The 13,069-nt window shown below is 41.5% G+C and overlaps 1 protein-coding gene across 7 annotated transcripts in view; it reads right to left on the bottom strand.

The window, feature by feature from the left end:
- Positions 1–1,465: 1,465 nt before the first annotated feature.
- Positions 1,466–13,069, bottom strand: part of TCF20 (transcription factor 20) — a 131,688-nt gene continuing 120,084 nt past the window's right edge. For 4 of the 7 annotated variants that reach the window (XM_054813078.1, XM_054813080.1, XM_054813081.1 and 1 more), the window contains 3 exons: positions 9,466–9,515; positions 6,668–6,795; positions 1,466–2,758 (listed from right to left, as the gene is read on the bottom strand). In XM_054813078.1, the coding sequence (XP_054669053.1) occupies positions 6,712–6,795; positions 9,466–9,515 (134 nt within the window). In that variant the 3' untranslated portion in view covers positions 1,466–2,758; positions 6,668–6,711. Of the gene's footprint in view, positions 2,759–6,334; positions 6,475–6,667; positions 6,796–9,465; positions 9,516–13,069 lie in introns of all 7 variants that reach the window. The other 3 variants (XR_008575441.1, XM_054813077.1, XM_054813082.1) reach the window with 3 other exon arrangements.

Genomic DNA, 13,069 nt, shown 5'->3' with positions numbered 1-13,069 from the left:
CAGGCATTTTGTATCTTCTCAGCCACAAGAAATTTTTATTTCCAACTGGATGTTATGACTGCTCCGGATGGTTTTTAGGTTCTACCAAGAAGCCATTACACATTGTTTTAGATTCCTCCTGGCTCGATTTTAGAGAACCGTGGTGGCTCTGGTTTCTGTGAAGACTTGACCAACAAAGATGACCAACTCACAAGAGCTCTCTCTAGTAGAGAGCACATACTTTACCTCCAACAACAGCGCTGACAAGGGGCAGAGTGGCAGCTGATCTGAAGGGTTTTAAGCATTCCCCACTGAGAAATATTTGTCATGGAGTCAAGTGTAGTACCATTTATTTGCTCTACATGACTCACACTACTTTCCAACCACTGTGCATGAGGAGCTATTGAATCCCCACAACAATTGCCACAAGCACCCACACAGAAAAACCTCCGAGACTCCCTCCCAGCTTCACAAAAACCTTCTCCCTCTGCTGCATGACACCACCCTGAAGAGCCAAAATTCAGCAGTTTCATCACACGGTCCTCTGCTGTCATAGTACCACAAAGCTGATTCTTCACCAACATAAATCAATGCAGTTACTTTTTTTTTTTTCTCCAGAACAGGTAGAATAGAACAGACACTAGGAAAAAAAAAAAACATTTTTATTCAGTTGAAAAGAAGTCATTTACTCAATCACATTAACTATGCTAAAAATGATTTTTTTTTTTCTGACTACACCAGCAGTTAAATATTTTCAGCACCAATTCAGGACACATTAGTGACATTTATCACAACAGGTCTATTTCTTAATGTAGAAGGACATACTAACTTCAGTAGCTGCTACTGGGAAAGGAGTAAGCAGAAGACTGCCCTTTCTTTCCAAATACTTATGAGTGAGAGTAGCAACTTCTAGAAATAAATAACTGCCAAATTATCTCCCAAATCTTTAAATCGATTTTTTTTAAAAAATAGAGTTAAAATAGATATCTTAATATGAGCTATCATAGATTTTATTTTTTATGTGCTGAATACTCCAGAATGCAAGTAGTTGAGCAAGCATCCAGTACATAACTTTTTAAAATAGTTCTTACCTCCTCACAATATCACCCCCCTTTTTTTCTTTTTTTAAATCCAAGTCATGCTGGCTAGATCCCTCTCTCTAGTGACTTCCCAGTAAACACCGCGCTGTTTGATATCGCTAGGATATGCTACCATCCTACGAGTGAAAGAAGTCAGTGACCTGGTGAAATACCACCAACTCACAAGAACAGAAAAATTGATCCAGTCATTGGCTCGTTATCTCTGAACATCAAACAGATTCTAAGCTTTAATTTTTAAAAGCTTTTGTGGTCTTCCTCTTGCTGGGCCAGTTCAGAAGGTCATCACTGAAGGCAGAACTGATGAAGGCAAAGAAACCAAAAAGCAGCAGATAGTACTGTCTCTCTGTCCTTTTAGACAAATCAAGTTCGCACAAAACAAAAGGAGACAAGGTTAAAATGAAGTTTATTTGTTTTTTTGGTTTTTTTAAGCTTTTTTTATATAAAACTGTTTGTGAAACAGCTATTTTATTCCCATGGCAGAGTGACCCCTGAAAGATGCACTAACCCCTTTCTTAAGGCCTTAAGAAAAAATTATGATTTTGTCATCATTGTTGTTCCTTAAACCCACATGTTTTAAAATTACATAATTTACAAAAAAATCCCACCCCAAATAACCATATAGTGTAGGCTGTTACACTGACATTCCCTCTTCCTTCCTTAGGAAAAGCAACATGTAAAATAAAAAAAGGGCCAAGTGGATTTTCCTGATGAGTTTGAAGATACATTGACTCTACCAACATTCAGACTTCCTTCCCAGTTCCCCAGTCTGGCAGGTGAACCATCATCTTCCTCTCACCTGCCTTCAAAACCGAAGGCAGCTTCTTGGAATGATTTTGGGGGTGCACGTTGTTGCCACAAAGGGCAGATACTCCTTTCCCCCACGTGGTACAGATGTTCCCACATGAACAAGGTGTACGGGATCTATCAAGCAGCAGCTACCTCTTATGTCATGAGACTCATGAAGTAAGAGTCTTCAGATGCTTTTCAAGCTTCTGCTATTAATATAGTGTGTTTCTCAACTACAATAACCTTCCTACCCCACGTACATAAGTACTGACAGCCCATCACCTGCAACCATCCAAGCCTTCCTCCTACACCCTAAAAACAATTTATCATGATTTTATTTGCCTTTTAAAATTGAACTTCCTTGGATGTTGTGAGAAAGAAAGCAAGAGGAAGGGAGACGAGTCCTGTTTGGAGTACTCCCAGTTCCGCTATTCTTTCCCACAAAATGTTAGGCTCCACAAGCCTTGCTTTGATTTTGGATTTAATACTTATTTTAGCTACGGTTTTCTTTTTTAATTTATATGGGTTTTTGTTAATTTTAATCAAAAGCATCAAAAGGGATATAGCGCACCTTTCATTTAAAACAAAGTCTTTCAAGACTAAAAAATAGATCTTTATATATATATATATTTATCCCTCCCTCTTTAATTCCCCCCACCTGTTTCCTTTTCCCCCTCCCCTTCCCACTGTCACTATGGAGATTGTGTCCATGGAAACAGCTGGTTCAGACTCCTTGGTCAGATTCTGTGATGTCATCAGTCTTGAGTGTGATGTAAGAATTTATGAAGGAAGTGCTGGCATTGGCAGGCACGTCGAGAGGGGGCATGGCTGCACAGTGGGAGAGATTCCATTCAGTCACGAATGTCCACCGCTTTTTATCTCAACAGCCTAACCTGAAAAACAAAGTGAAACAGTAATATTGGAATGGTTCCTTCCCTCTGTCTGCCAACATCACCCCCCCTCCAGGCTTTGGAAAAAACCCCTCAGCAGCCTACCACAGCAGTAACACCAACAGCGCTTTAGTTTTGTGGACTAAAAATGGATGGAAACACAATGGTGAGTAGTTCATAAAAGCAAATCCGTGTGATAAAAAGTATTAGTTTAACAACCAGCAGAAAATGAAATAAGCCTAGCTACAGAGGTCCAGGATGACAGGAGGATCTGTGTCACAACAATGGCGTGGCACTCTTACAGAACAACTACCTCCCAGCAGCCAGAAAGGAGCTCGTTTGCCTCGTGTTCGCCCCTCATCTTGACTCTGAAAACTGCAAACAGAGGGGCCAAGCACGTTCAAATGTGGTGACAGCTTCTGGGATGCCACGCTGCCCCTCAGGGACTGGGCCCAAGTATTTTCATACAGGTCACCATGCTACCACCCCACAGTAGCTTTCAGTGAATATATAGCAGATAGTGAAATCGGTATCAAAATTACAGGAGTGCAGCTGCAGGAACCAAATCTGGGAAATGGCTAGATTTCACAAGCTAAAGGTAAAGCTGCAGTTAAACTAATTGGAGGTCAGGTAATGTTTCTTTCTGTTGCTTTTTTGTTTTAATTGCCATATTATGGTGGTGGTGACAGTTCATGGAAGGACTAAGCTTTCAAGACAAATGTGGAAACGTCCAAGTGCTGGGCACGCTCATTCTCCCTGTCCAGAAATTCTCCAAGGTGAGAAAATTAATGTCAGGAGTTCGCCAAGTTGGTGGAGGCTCAGTTCAAAAGAGAAACTACAAAGTTAATATTTCATTTCTCTAAGCCACGGTTCTCATTCTTAATCTGCACAGCCGAGAAAACAAAGCTTGAAATAACATATTCTTTTCTTCCCTTCTCCCATAACACAAGTGAGCCCAGAAGCAATTTGTTTACTTAGTAAGGTTACTAACTTTGATATAACTTAGATAAATCCCTCCCGACCAGCTAACGAGCTTGGGAAAAGGAAAAAAATTTGCAACGTAAGCGACACATATGGAGAGCAGTTAACGGCATTAGAGGTGTGCCTGGGAACGAAGTAACACCCATGTTCATTCATAGCTGGCAATTAAACTCCAGGAACCCTAACTAAGTGTGGTACAGAAGTCAATGCTGTTCTGATTATCAGCACACCAATTAGATTACATCCCAGCAAGCCCACCTCTTGGCTGCAAATATCCCCTCAGACAGGGGTGCTAGGCTAAGAGCAAAGAAAGAGTCAGGCGAGTACGTATGAAAAACAGATGGGTAAGGCACGGAGCTACAGCTAAAGAGGAAAGGAGGGAGGTTCCTAGAGAGTTCAGGCAGCTGACCTTTGTGGTGTTCATTACTGTGCAACTGTGAGCCCTCACTGAAGGAGTGTCAGGGCCGCGTTGCTGTCTCTGGCTCCTGTACAACTGCAGCTTGCCCATGCCTGGAATCGGTCCAGAGCATTAGGCACTGGCTCAGGGAGGAAACAGGCTCACTGCACAGAGACTAGTCCTTCCCCGTTCCTGGATAAGATCCAGAGCACCAGACTCACTCCCACAGTCACTCTCCAGATCTGGATTTGATCCAAATGTTCTAGAGGCAACTGGCTCAGGGAAAGAGAAGCAACAGAGACAGAATACACTGACTTGCCTGGATGTTATCCAACACGCAGGATTTTTCTTAACTTGCTGGGCCTAGGAGTGAAGCAGGACTAAACCAGCCCAATAATCTAACAGCTGAGGGCCATTCTACCTTACACTAAGGCCAGCAGAAGGGCAGCTCCTGTACTACCAGCACTGCTACAGAATTCCTCTAAACTTCTTTAATTACCACAGTAATGCAGTATTTTTAATTTTTTTTTTAAATAATTTGATCTTTTAGATTTGCATGGGTTTTATTTTGGGATTCAAGCTCAGGTTGGAGAACTTAATCTTTAAGACATTTTCAGCAACAAAAGGGGGAGGCTAAATAGGACCTTCAGGTAAGAACTACTTGAGGCAAAAGTGGATTTGGAAAGACATGATGCCTTAGAGAGATGTCTAGAACACACAGTGAACACGGTGCAGAGATTCCACAGCTTGCAAGGTCTTAAGCCAATACATTCCTATGATATATATAAAAAAAAGAGAATTAGCACTGAACAATAATGCAGGAAACAAAGCTGTGTAAAGGTCTCTGGGACACAGTAATGTTCAGCAGTGCCTTAAAGAAATGTCCCAAAAAATCATCACTGAGAAGACTTCTCTCGTGTTAAACAGTTGTAACAGACGCCCTGTCTGTGAGACTATCATCCTGTTTTAACATTATGAATTATATTGCCTTTTGCACTTTAAGGAAAAGAAAAAAGCTTAGAAGAATCCCAATGACCTTTACAATGAAAGGAAAAAGTTACTCAAATAATGAACTTTAAATACTGTTTGCATGGTAACTGTTTTAACAACACTTCAAAGCCAAGAAAGAATGCTGTTAAAAATGAAAAATCACAGAACACAGCAGAGCTCAACCAAGTCAGCAGTCTACAAAGTGTTTATATGAAACGTGTCTTCTGCTACTGCACTAAAACCAGAATTCTCTGATTAATCTCTCATCCTTCACAGAAAACACCATTAAAAGCACTTCACAGTTATGCAACTCAAGAAACAGGTAAGATTTTAAGGTAAGGGAGGTGCCTGGGAAGCAAGGAAATAGTGGTGAGGGAAGGGGATTGTTATAATGAGCTCAGAGAACAGACATGAAAGAGCAACTTCACCTGCACGATTACAAGAAAAAGGGAAGCAACTAGCTTGAGTAAAGAAATGCAACTGAGCAGTGAAATGAAGGCAAGAGACCTTCTTGTACTGCAGTTAATGGGAAAGGGTGCCTCTAAGTATTAATTTGAAACCAAACACTTCATGAAGAAATCCCAACCTCATCCCACTCCCTGGGTGCTAACTCCCACCTCTGTGCTACTCCCTCCTTGTGCCAGGGTTTTTGCCCAGCCACAGGGTGAACCAGATTAGGAAAACGACCCAACTCGCATGCTAACATGACAGCATGTAGTTTCAGACAAATTGAATTCCCCACCAAGTTCACACATGGCTGTATGAATGCTGGGACTAGACAAAGGAGGATGCAGGAAGGAAGAGCAGGGAGGCAGCTGGGGCGTGAGAGCACAACAGCTGCTTTCCACCGCGCTGCTGACTTAAGGCAACTACAGCCCACCCTGGATCCACAGCGAGGGGAGGTAAGGGGCCAGAGTAAACATTACAAAGTTATGAAATTGTGGCCACTTGTGGATATAGTTCCACCTTCTATCCCCCATGTCTGTTTGCAAAATAGAGGAAAATGCTGGTCTGAAAGGAATGTAATTGGCTCCTGATAAGATTAATTTACTTACCCCTGTATTTACATTTCCAGAAAAAAGGGGAATCAAGATTACAATAATCTTGAACTCATCAATATTATTAATTCTTCCTTACATACAAAATTTAAGATACTTTGATGAATTTATTTATTTATACAGAAGCTTACTATTAACTACTCTGAGACTTACGGAAAAAAACTTTCAGATCCTTATGCACATGATCATGGCAATATGAAAGGAGATTTCTGCCACTGGTTTAGCTGGGAGAGTAATCAGGCAGTTGTAACAGCTAACAAGCTTTGCCTCTCACCGCTAAACAGAAGGAACTGCTGCAGAAATACAAAAAAAGTGAAGTCACTAGCCTGAACAGAATGGTAGCAGGGAAAAAAAAAGAAACAGTTATTACAAATTTTCTGAATATACACAAGAGCACCTTGATTTCTCACAGAAATGGGGAAGGCACTGGAGGTAAGGAGCCACAGAAGGTGGCAGGTGGAAACTGGGAACTCCCCCCCAACTCACCTGTGCTTGCTTTTATTTCCATTCCCAGGAGTACACTTCCCCCCTCACCCCCGCTCCGACTGCTCTGTGCTGAGGCTGCCTTTCACCATCTTGTTCTGCAAGGAGGGAAGAGAGCAAGGAAGGAGGGGCTGACGAACCAGCAAGCCAAAAGGAGGAGGAAAAAGAAAATGAGGGAGAAAAGGAAGACAGGGGTAGGGAAAGTGAACATACAGAAATTGAGAGAAAGAAAGAAAGAAAAGTCAGTATTGGAACCAGACATAGATTTTTCAGACAGAGTTTTCCCTATAACAAAAGCAGGCAATTCCGCAACAGTAAAGTTTGGGATATGAAAGCCTGGTTAATTTTAAGAAACACAGAATTTAACACAAAAAGGTAGAACAAGCTGAGAAACGTCACTTAAAATTGCCCCACAGATGGCTTAAGACAATCTAAGACTGCAGTGCCACCAAAAGCTGAGGTATCCCATCCCCTTTATATCCTCCTCGGTATCCTCATCAGTTCTGTTGCAACAGCCCTTGCTGTGATGCAGACACACAGCTAGTTGGATTTGCGAGAGGAAGCTAACCCTTTAAAAGATGATTAGTTTTCAGACAGCGTTTTCCCTGGGATAAAAGCTGCTATTTTGCAAAGTAGCACATTCAGGACATGGATGGTTGAAGCATCAATGCTGACAGAAGGAAATGGGAAAGCTCACTGGGGAGCACAGGGAAAGGCAGGACCAGTCCCTCTGGACTTAACTTGCTTATGCCTGAAGTGTCAAGCGCAGTTAATGAGGCAAGAAGCACCTTTGCTCTCCAGGAGCTACTTATTATTATGAGGTGTGTTTATCGATGTGAGGCATGGACTGACAAAGGATAAGAGGCACTATACTGGGGGACTTATTCAGCGTTAGCGAATTTATGTAGTTGTTAGTTCTTCCACCCATTAACCAACTACAGAAGAATGAGGTATTAGACAGCTACTAATTAGCTACTAATGTTAAACTGGTGTTTCCTAAAAGCATAGTTTTAAATGGTCTAAAGTCTTTCTTCCTCTCAATTGGCCATGTTCATATCAAGCAAAAAATGGATGCAATTTGTTCTGCATTCTAGCGCAATGGTTTTTAACCTTCCTATTCCTGCCTTGCCACTGGCTGAAACTCCCGTTTCAGCCACCACAATGGAAGGAGCAGGGTGATCCTATGTTCTGCCCTGCAGAAGGATTTGGCACAAATCAGTAATGATCAGCGAACCACAGGGCAAGGGCAGAGTCACAGCCAAGCAAAGAAAACTCTGCTTTACTTCAAACAAATGATTCATGTCTTTACTAAGCAAAAGCCAACAAATTTCAGTGTCAAAGAATGGCTGCTGATATTGAATTTCCATTTTCGACGCAACACAGAAAATAATCTGCAGTAAGATAGTTTTGAATAAAATTCAAAATTTTATTGCCTCATGAAGCATCTTTATCAACTTAATTGGCAGTTTTCCCCCTCCTGCCCCCCAAGATTACTTTAGAAACCAGTGTGCCTGCTCAGTATCTCCTCTGCAAGGCTGGATTCTGTAAAATCATTGTTTCCTTTCACGGTTTGAGCACCATCACTGCAAGTGCTCACATACAGCAGCAGTAACCCAAGCCAGCTATGAAACGCTTTGACACTATGTTTCCCTGTAACGCTTCAGGCAATGGGTAGCAAAAATAAAACAGGCTTTAAAGAGGTAACCTTCCTATTCTCTTCAGTCAAGGATCCAAAAGTTGGGCAGAGGGTGGCACTTAGGTAGTTGCATTCCACAGTAAGGGAAGCTCATCCTTCGTGTTTCGGTTTGGCAAGATCTGCAGGTTCGTGTACTATTAATGCATCACTTTAAGCTTGCTGTACATTTTCAACATTATTCCACAATTGTGCAGAACAATTTATTTTCTTTTATATGGTGAAAAATAAGACAGTTCTGGATAACAGCCTGAATGCCCCCAGAACCTTCTAGCGCATTTTAAATATGTGTGTATAAATACATCATATTGTGGTAGAACATCCAGAAAGCAACATGAGACTAATTCTTGTATGTTTACAAAAGACGGATTAAAGATAATCTGTGAAGACAAAAGACCACCAGAGGTCAGTCTAATTCCAGGCAGAGAAGAGATCTGCAGACAAGGACTAAATGGAGACTAGTCCCTGCTAGAAAGCAACACAATTCTTCCCTACTATCATTTACTTTCCAGCATATGCCATCCATGCTTTTGCACAATTCCTGTTGTATTCTGAAGAGTCAAAGATCTACAGAACAACTAAACAGATAAATTGCAGGCTGAGCAGTAAGACTCAGTCTAGTTACTACCACTAAACTAGAACAAGGTGTTTCAGCTTCATCACTACATTGGTTCATGACATAGTCTAAATGTTTCCAAAAATGGTCGAAACTTTTCCACGAGCCATTTTTCTTCCTCCTTGCACCCTCAGTAAATCCAAGGAGAAAACCCGTCAGTTTCAATGCAGCACTCAAACAGAAACAGTGAGCAGTGTACTCAGTCTATCACAGAAGACAGGAAATGAACCTGGGCTTTTCTACAGAGTCATCGAGGATCTAAAGAACAACTGAACAGATAGGGCAAAAAACTTCATTTATCTTCTTAAACTCTCTGTGTTCTTCTCAAGTCCATGTTTGCCCTCATAATATACCACAAGCACACATCACAGAAGAATTCATCTAAATGCATCTCTGACTACAGATGTTATCCAGGTATAAAATTACTAACCCAAGTTTAGATACCAGAAGAGGGCAGCAAAAAACAGGTCTAATCCAGGAGAGGATTCTTACCTTGTGCTTGGGGCACCTCACTGAGAAATTCTCTTCGTTTAGTAAACAATCTAGGAGTAGAAGACAGCAATTTATTACTTTTTTAATAAAAACCAACTTGAATAATACATCATATGTGTTAATCTTGCCTCACAGGTATATATTTTTCATTCAAAGATCTCTTATAGGAATACTATCTTATTAGCAGGTTCATCCCTTCCACCTCCAAAGTTTTACCAAGTAAAATTACTAAACACCCCAAGGGACAATGTTGCCTGGATTACCAAGCCAAGTCCAAGCATCTCCAGTCTCCCTGATCCTCTGTATGGAATAAGAATCACAACAGTAAATCTACAAATCCTGTATCCCAACCCCCTTCAGCTATTCCGGCCTTCCTTGCCACAGCACAAGGAAGACGAATGCATTCATCCAATCCGAACAGACTCTCTTTTATACTTCATAGGAAAATCGATGCCCTTCATCCTTACCCCAAGGCCCTGCCAACATCAGGGGGAGAAAGGGTGTGTGTCTCTAGGTATGGGTGTATATGACAGATAATTTGCAATCCCAAATCCTGGTGATCACTTTACACTTTGACACTATGTCTGGTAGTCAGGTCACTCATGCTGCTCTTGGATCTGCTTCCGTGACTCATATACGTGAAGCTTCTATGATCTAAGAAATAGTTTAATTAATGATTTAAACCTATTACGGAAAGTGGGGCACCTACATAGAACTGCTTATTTAGGAACAAATTAAGCAATACTGTCGTTTGAAGAGCATTTCTTTAGTGGCACTGCCAGTGTAAGTGTTGCTTCCCCTCTCACCCTCCCTCCCAGACTATGCCTCTAAAGGGATGTGAAGTCAGCAGCTTCCAGAACTTCAGCACTATGCCCACACCAGCAGCACCACTGGATGGCGCTCTGCCTTCCAGATACCCTGTATTTCACCCTCACAGCCAAGTGAAAAAGCAGCACTCTCCTGAGAGAATTCAGCTGCCTTCCCTGGGCACACTGAACTGCAGGGCCACCTCTCTCAACCTGCCTAAACTTCTGACATCGTTCTTTCCGATTGCCTCGTGCACCGAAGGCAGGCTGACCGAGCACCATCACCACATCAGCAGGTCCGAGCACCATCACTGCCCTCAGCGCGACCAACACCGTGAGAATTCAGCGAGGTGCTTATGACCTCCTGTCTGCTCCAACCTATCCAAATAGCTAGGCAAGTAAAGCAGCACAATGGTAAATAAAATGTGCTAATTTAAAACGCTCTTAAGTATGTAGCATAACCAGCGCTACCTGCTGTTTCAATCTGCTGGAAGAGTTTAGCAGACAGCAGGAGACTGCAACTAAAGCTTGAGGGAAAAGCTTTCTAGACACCCAAGCTTTGGCGAGCATCCCTCTGCTATGAAACGCTTATGTTTCAACATGAATGCCTCTGGCCTGAATCAAAGGGTAACAGCATGCAATAGGCTAAGTTACTTGAGAGATTTTTAGGCAAAGGGGAGTAAAACCCTTACTCCTGCCACAGATAAAAATTTCAAACGTGCTATTAGCAAATAACAGGAAATAAATAAAATGTTGTCTCGTTATAAGGGCAGGAATTGTACATTTAGACTACAGCATGAATTATCACTGCATAATACAGCCGTCATCAAAAATATACAGAGCAATCATCAAAAACATACACATTATGTTAGAACAGGATGGAGTTTTCTTCTTTCTTGGAAACCCAACATTGGTAATGAATGCACTTCTCTAGCTAGTACATCAGAAAAGATCATACAAGGATCAGGAAGAACCGCCAGAAACCTCCTACCCCATTCCTGATCTGTGTATGGAGCTCCATTTCTTACTAAGGTTAGCATTTTTGTTGCAAATACTAACAGCAGATCCAATTAATAGCAATTTTTTTGTTTCTCTTAAGGGACAGCTATGAAAAATTTCATCAGCTCACTGCAGAAAAATCAGCTGAATACCAATAAGGCAAAAATTGTTCATCATTACAAAGCTGGCCTGAATTTCAGTTAGCAGTTCCAAGTATTTTATATCACAGATTACAATTCATCATGAAGTCACCAGACACATAGCTATGATCAGTTAATTGTGGCAGAAGGAAAAAGAACCAAGACTCGTCCTTGTTTGTACTGATTTTTCTCCATAAAGTAGTCAGGGAAAACCTAAAACATTTTTAATAGAAGCAATTATTATTCTTTAAGCTTCACACTTTGTCTCACCCTCTGTGTTCTGCTTGTTACTTGTCTTTAATGACAGTTGTGAAGACACAAGATTTCTGTTCTCTGGAAATTCGTTTTATTTTGCTGCTGGTCTTTTTCTAATTTACAGTCAAAAATCTTTCATATCTGAAACTGCCTACAATACATGTTGTGGCGACAAGTGTGCTGCAACAATCAGGATCTGACTCCAGGTGGGGAGGAAAAAGCAGAGGGAGAGGATACAAAATTTCAGAAAACAAAGATCCTGTTTCCATGGAGACATCCCTAGGACTAAGTTATCTTGAGACATCAGAGGCTCTTCATAAATTTGGACAGACGAAAGCCAAACACAATGTAAACCATAGTAATTTCCATATAAAATTTACTTAAGTGGCACTACTGATCTTGATTTTTATGCAAATGCCTAAGAGGAGTTCAGCTCTCTTGCACCCTGTACTGCCAAAGATTACTTTGTATGAAAGGAGATTAAAAGGAAGGCTGAATTAGGCTATATAAAAGCAGCCATATGTACGAACTGGCACCTTATGAAGCCACGTGCCTTGCACAGCAGCGCAAAGCCTGGCTCCTCACCAGGGTGCGACTGGAAGGCGACCATTGGCCCGGAAGCCAGAGCCCAGGTTGCACCACTGGGCCAGTCTCCAACGCTGCAAGTAACTCCCATCAGTTTGAGGTATTTCACTCTCCAGACCTTTACAAAAAAAAAAAAAAGGTACTGCCTTTCAAGTGAGGCACAGAAACTGACGAGGTACTAACTTCTAATCAACACCAATGCAAAGGTAAAAACACACTCACAGTGCAACCGCCTAGGAGTATGGCGTGCACGCTTCATCTCAGCTAAGGCATACTCACTTCCAGGGATGCTACAGTAACTCAAACACCAAGCGTTTATGACTCAACATACTGTAAAAAAAAAAAAACTCCAGCAAGTGTTTTCTGATTATTTTTTTTTATAAGATACAAAACCACTCATCCATATTCCAAAAGCCTGAGAGCCCTTGTAAATGTCAGCACAAACTTTTGACGATTCAGAACAAATCTGTACCAGATCCTCAGTAAAGCAAGGTGGCACAATCCTTCAAAGCAGGATGGCCGACTTCAAATGAAACTACCACAGAGCTCAAGGAACTTGAGAAATAGCCATATCTGATTCACTACAGGAAAGACAGCAGCACTGCATAACCAATAAAAAGGGTTTATAGGCACACAGCGGGCTGAGGAAAGAGAAAAGAATGCTGATTTGCTTCTCAAGGAAGCGTACATTTTCTGCTTGGGCGTATATGAAAAATCAAGCCCTATACTGTACAGCTTGCTTATTTCTTTTATATAGATTTATTAGAAGAGTGGCTATAGATTAAGACAGCTTGATTACACCCACAAATAAAAGCAACG

The sequence above is a fragment of the Grus americana genome, chromosome 1 (assembly GCF_028858705.1).
Source record: "Grus americana isolate bGruAme1 chromosome 1, bGruAme1.mat, whole genome shotgun sequence".
In the NCBI taxonomy this organism is placed as follows: Eukaryota; Metazoa; Chordata; class Aves; order Gruiformes; family Gruidae; genus Grus; species Grus americana.
The sequence above is the reverse complement of the archived record's forward strand: the minus strand, read 5'-3'. Positions and strand labels throughout refer to the sequence as shown.